The following is a 6,000-nucleotide window of genomic DNA, read 5'->3' as shown; positions in this document are numbered from 1 at the left end:
ATGCACCAGGAAGGCATCGGTCCTTTACGGGGTTTAAACACAGACACCAAACCACAACCGGTCCAGGCTGACATCCATGTCTGTGAGGTGTGAGAATAGCTCATATGAGACAAACACAGAGACTTAAACAGGCTGTAAACAGTGGGAAAAGTGCACATTTTACGAGGAAACATAATAATTTTTAGACTGAGAAGTTCATCAGCAACATAAATAATATTGCTCTCTGCTGAGCGATTGTAAAACTCAATTATGAAAAAATGTAAAGTCTTTATTTTGCACTGAATTTGTCCAACAGTAATATGAAGCATAGATGATTGCAGTGTGCACAACGTCATGTCATCCACTGTAGACCCCATGAAGGCTCCTAACTGAATAAAACTACATAAACATTAAAAAGAAATGTATTTATTCTAAAGCTTTTGGATTGTATTGGCATGAATAAATCCTAATAAGACTTATTTTACAAATGTTTAATGCCTAGTCCCTAAAGCCTCCAGTTCAATTCAATTCAATTCAATTCAGTTTTAATCATACAGTAAAAAAATCACATCCATACATTTCTCAGAACACTTTCCATAGAAAGCTCCAGATGCATTAATATGTGTTAGATAGAATAAATGAGACGGAAGTCAATGAAAGGTTCAGGGCTGCCAGATTGTAAACGCTTTTGTCCTTCATAATGTCTACAGAGGAGAAAGAAGCGCTCACACCTGATCAGAACTACCATCACCACAGGGCAAACCTGCTGTTACAAGGAAAAGTGATGCATTAAAGTGTTTTCTTCAGGAACAACGCAAAAGTTTTAGCGTCAAAATATACTTATATATAAAGTACTGATCATGTGGAACGTATAACATATTATTTTGTTGTAATATTGATGCATTATTGTGTTCATCGCTGTAATTCAACTACTTTATATGTGTATCTGCTCTGTAGCTTGTCAGTAATTTGAACTAAACCAAATCTCCAAATGTGAAATGTTGTGACATAGAAGCACAAAGTAGCAGAAAATAGAAAAACTCAAATCATGTGACTTAAAATTGTTCTCAGGTTCAGTACTTTGGTATATTAGTTTAGCTTTGAATGTTGTAAATTCATAAAATAGAGGGTCATGAGTTTGTGACTGTCTAAAACATCATCAATTCACATGTTATCAATGCTATTTACAATCATTTCCATCGAATCTGAACTTTAAAAGGGATGTTACTGCACCACAACTGACTAAAACCTGTACAGTCTCACCTACCTGTAAATGCACACGTCTTTCAAACACTACAGTCCCAAATCATTACAGAGATTTTCTGAAATGGCAATGTTTCCCTCAGTTTTACAGACACGAATAGTAATCCTTATTAGGACTAAACTGGTTTCAATGTGTGAAATTCTTCTTTAATAAATTTGGAAAAGCAGATTTTTGTTGAAAACCTTTCTGAGAACAGAATTGAATCTGTTGGAGCCACCTTACTGATGAAAGTTACAGAGCTTTACTGTGACTTTGTAAACCAAAAATGTATTCAATGATCTATAATAGACACTAACAGAGGATCTATTAAGGCCTTTAACCTCTTAAGCCCGGTCGGCCTACGGGTGGGCCGAAGAAATTTTTTCTGAAAATATGGCCAGGGCTTAAGAGGTTAATAAACCGTTATCAGAAAGCTGTATTGTTTTTTTTTATTCCTAAATGATGGAAACTGTTAATAGCAATGTGTTTGGCATGTGCGGTGTTTACCTGAACTTTAAGCCTGCGTCTGTTCTGTCAGACTTACAGGCTAACAGCTGCTCCGTCCCCAGCATCCACAGCAGCGTTTCCAAGCGCGTGTGTAATGGAATCTGTCGGACTGTGCTGACCGACTCTCTCCACTGGACCCTGCTGTAATTACACCACTCATCGTCTGGGCCAGGCACACGAGGCCTGCTGTTACCCTCTTCATGTTTTGGATGTAAACTTATAGTCTTGCCAACTCTTGCTTTCATAATACCCAAGACTCCCCAACTGGAAACTGTAAGCAAACACAGAGTCGGGTTTCTGCTGTGCAGGATATAAAACTGACAAACCTCCTCCTTCCTCGTTCTGCTCTTTATTTGGCCTCTGCAGGAGATATCAGACAGATTAATGGTGGCAGCAGCAAGCTATGATTTCTGTTCGACATTAAACATTTAGCTTTACCACAGGAACAACTCTGCTGTCCTCTTGAAGTTAGAAACAACAGCAACAGAAAAACTCTTCCCATCAAATCCTCTTGTGCAGCGCTGAGTTGATTTCTTCTGGGAGCGTCCATGCAACAGTTTCACTACTCAGGCCAGACTCCATCTTCTGGAGAAAAGTTTGGTTTAGTAACTCTATTTGTCGTTCTGGCAGTGCCCCAGCCTCTTTCCTTGTTTGGTCCTTTTAACTTTCCATGTAACTTTCCTCATGTCTCCTCACGGCAAGGATAAATATTTTATAAGGAGCCTGAGGCTTTCCCTGGCACATGCAGCGCTTCTCTGAACCCAGGAAGCCAGGCAGCGGAAACCAGAACAGCAGAGGAAGTGGACGAACAGCCCAGCAACAGACAGCAGCTTGTTTTTCAAATAGTTCACTCCACATCACCTTCTCTTGCACTTCAACCCCACCGTCTTCTTTCATATCCTCATATCCCATCACCTCCTCCTCCCTCTCATCCTCACCTTCAGTCCCTCTCTGCTCTCCACTGCTCTGCCTCTTGTTGTCAGATCTGATGCTTTCTGATCACATCATTACATCCAACATGTAAACAGTAGACTCCAAAAGCAGTGATAACAGCAGCGGGTAATCTCTCAATGTTGTCCTAACAAGCTCACAAGCTTTTTCAAGCTGTGAATTGCCATTTTACACACCACAATGGGATGAATTACGTTTTTCTCCACATGGTGCAACTTGGATGCAACTTGAGTTGATGCAAGTGGAGTTTTTCTTCAGGGAACCATGCAGGAGTCTGGTCTGGTCTAGCAGCTCACTGCCACTGGGTTAAAGCACAGCGGTCCCTGCAGCTAAAAGCTCACAGCAGAATACAGATAGAATGCTGGCTGTGCTCATCATAGCTTATTATGCTGCTAATTAACAACTAACACAATGTACAGATCATGTAGAGTTTCATTCATTTTGATTTTAATTAGACAGATAGAAATGTTAAATGATGACTCTGATTGTTCCTACAGTTCACTCTGACTGGAATGTCTCCAACACACGTCCAGCTGTTGAAGCATTTAAAAAAAAAAAAAAAAAAAAAAAAGTTAAGAAACACAAGGATTGTAGAGTTTTGTAATTAAAGTTTAACTGTTGGCCCTAAACTGGCTGTAGGTGTGAGACTGAGGGTGCATGGTTGTGTGTCTCATCCATCATCTAGAAACCATGAATATCAGTACTAAATGTTTCTGTCAGTCCGTCAGGTTGATGTTTGCGGCTTTTTCTGGTCCTGTGTAGGGATACTGAGATGGCCTTATGTTACCTTACTTGACACAAATCTGTACCTAAAACCTCTTCAGGGGGCGCTAAAAGTTCCTCTATGCATGAAAACCCCGTGTTCATTTGCAGTTCATCACTGAATACAGCTTTGACCTGGGAGTGACCCTTTAGAGTAGAAGTCAGAAACTCACCAAAGTCATCAGGCTTTACTCTCTGGGCACCATGAATATCTGAACTAACGTTCACAGGAATTCACCCATTTTCTCCTGAAACTAGTGTCTAAAGACAGTCAGGGTGGACAGTCCACAGAACCACGGTGTTTGCTCTCATCTAATATCTGCAACGAATATCTGAAAAGATGAACTCCAGTGGTTGTCACTGGCAAAGAAACTTCAGTATCTAATTCTATCATTTTGTCACATTTTATGACATATACTACCAGTAAATGTTTGGACCGACCTTCTCATTCAATGGTTTTTATTTATCTTATACATTGTAGATTAAATCCTTAAGACCCAAATATAGAAAAAATTAACAAAAAAAATATATGATGAAAAACATATAATAAAATAATTATAAAACCGATGTTGTATTTCTGCAACAGTGGGTTTTGCAGGGTTAGTACTGAAAACTATCACAGAATACATATGGAAGTATTCAGTAAACAGAAGTGTTAGTCCTCAGTATTAATTTACAATGTAGAAAATAATACAAATACAATTTTTTTTTAATGTTTCTCCATTTTAATGTTTGTTGATTTTGTATGTAAAGTGTCTTTTAGTGTTTTTGAAAAGCGGAATATAAATAAAATGTATTCTTATTATTTTTATTAATAAATAAAAGCATTGAATGAGAAAGTGTGTCCAAACTTTTGACTGGTGCTTAATCTCTTTTGCTAAGTCTAATATTTAGTTCACTGTCGACCATTCAAGCTTTTCAGTTTTCTCTGCATATTTAAAAGCTTTGAAGAAGTTTGGCTACATCACCACCGTGTGCTGCTGCTGTTCTCTGGAGCTACACTGATCTTCTTTGTTAGCGGTGGACCTCGGTGTTGTTTTGCTCTCGTCCTGTCCTTCAGGTGTGGCCTGGATGTGACAGACAGCTGCCAGCAGTGGCCTGGTTTCACACCTTGCTGCCCCCTCCTCTCCGCAGACAGCAGCCTGGGAAACCACAGGCCACCAGGCTGGCGCCAGCCTGTACGGCTTAGAGCAGGGCAGCCGGCCCAATCAATACCTCTGCATTTCCTGTCCATTTGCTCAGGTCTCTTCATTAATAATTACTGCTTGGCGGAGCTTCAATGCGCTCGCTGGCTGGGCCAAGGGGAGAGGCTGGGTGACCTTTCCCCGCCCCTGGGCTGACTTGGATGACATAGACCGGCGTGAGGACAGACATAAGAAGGCAACATAGATGACATTACTCCTGATTCATGCTAGCTCCTGCTGTACAGAGGGGATCAAGCCAAACTCCATTACAAACTACCAACTTCTTTCAGCAGCTGTGCTTATCAGCAGAGGCTCATACCTGGTAGAACATGACTTTGAGACATTTTTACATCTGGTTTGGTTCCACTCTTTCATTTGGCAAACACCCACTACATCCAGCAGCTACGATTTCAGCATCATCTGAGCTGAGCAGTCCTGAGAGGGATGAACCGGCGCTAAAAAATGAATTTTACTCAGAATAAGTACTGCTCGGTGCATCATTTGCTGTTCATGGCACATTTTCCAGATGACAATAACAATTCTTCAAAACATCTTAAATTACGTTCAGCCTGGTATGTGCCTTTGCTGATAAGCGAGGTAACAATAACCTGCCAGGTTTTAAGATGCAGCCTGGCGTGATGCTTGCTCCATGCAGCAGAGGAAGGGGATGCATCAGAGCCAACAAAACACATGACATGATGCTGAAGTAATGTGCTTTTATTTAATGATGGCCATTTATAGACACCGTGTTTCTGATGAAGAGTTTCTCCAGACATAAACCAGCATCTGGATCACAACAAGTTCATTTTGTCTCTGAATTCTCATCTGTCCACTGGGTCTCATCCTCTGCAGACAAAGACACTCCGGGCTGCACGGGAGTGTGAGTCTGTGTGACCAGGTCAGAATTTGGTGATGGCGGAGGCGATGTTCTCCAAGGCAGATCGAGCCTCGGAGGAGGGGAAAGCCTGGATGGCCTCCAGAGCCTTGTTGCTATGGTAACAGCACAAGTCCATCGCTGAGCTCACGCCTTTCTCTGACTTAACTGCTGCCAAAAGCTGTGGAAGGATGAAAACACACATTAGTTTGTCATGTTTGTGTCACTCCCGTTACTATCCAGCTGTCAACACAATAAACCATTAAGAGCCGGAGAAAGTTAGCCGACTCTTAAAGTGAGGGTAAAAACTGGATACTACACAAGCATTTCTCTGAGTAACACAAAGCGTTTGTACAGCAGTCATGTCTGTTTGCACGGTTCCACTGAAGGCACGTCACCACATTCAGCCAGGAGAGGAAACTTCCTGATCATCACTGAGCTGTGTTTTAAATGTCTAACAATGAGAGGCTAAACGCCCTGGATCGTTTGTCTCTGCAGGT

The 6,000-nt window shown here is 41.2% G+C and overlaps 1 protein-coding gene across 1 annotated transcript in view; it reads right to left on the bottom strand.

Moving 5' to 3' along the window:
* Nucleotides 1-5,328: 5,328 nt before the first annotated feature.
* The window catches only part of pdss2 (prenyl (decaprenyl) diphosphate synthase, subunit 2), a 66,657-nt gene continuing 65,985 nt past the window's right edge, over nucleotides 5,329-6,000 (bottom strand). Inside the window, exon 8 of the mRNA XM_022192970.2 lies at nucleotides 5,329-5,681. Within this exon, the coding sequence (XP_022048662.2) occupies nucleotides 5,526-5,681 (156 nt within the window). The 3' untranslated portion in view covers nucleotides 5,329-5,525. The remainder of the gene's footprint in view (nucleotides 5,682-6,000) is intronic.

Source organism: Acanthochromis polyacanthus, chromosome 1 (assembly GCF_021347895.1).
Source record: "Acanthochromis polyacanthus isolate Apoly-LR-REF ecotype Palm Island chromosome 1, KAUST_Apoly_ChrSc, whole genome shotgun sequence".
In the NCBI taxonomy this organism is placed as follows: Eukaryota; Metazoa; Chordata; class Actinopteri; family Pomacentridae; genus Acanthochromis; species Acanthochromis polyacanthus.
The sequence above is the reverse complement of the archived record's forward strand: the minus strand, read 5'-3'. Positions and strand labels throughout refer to the sequence as shown.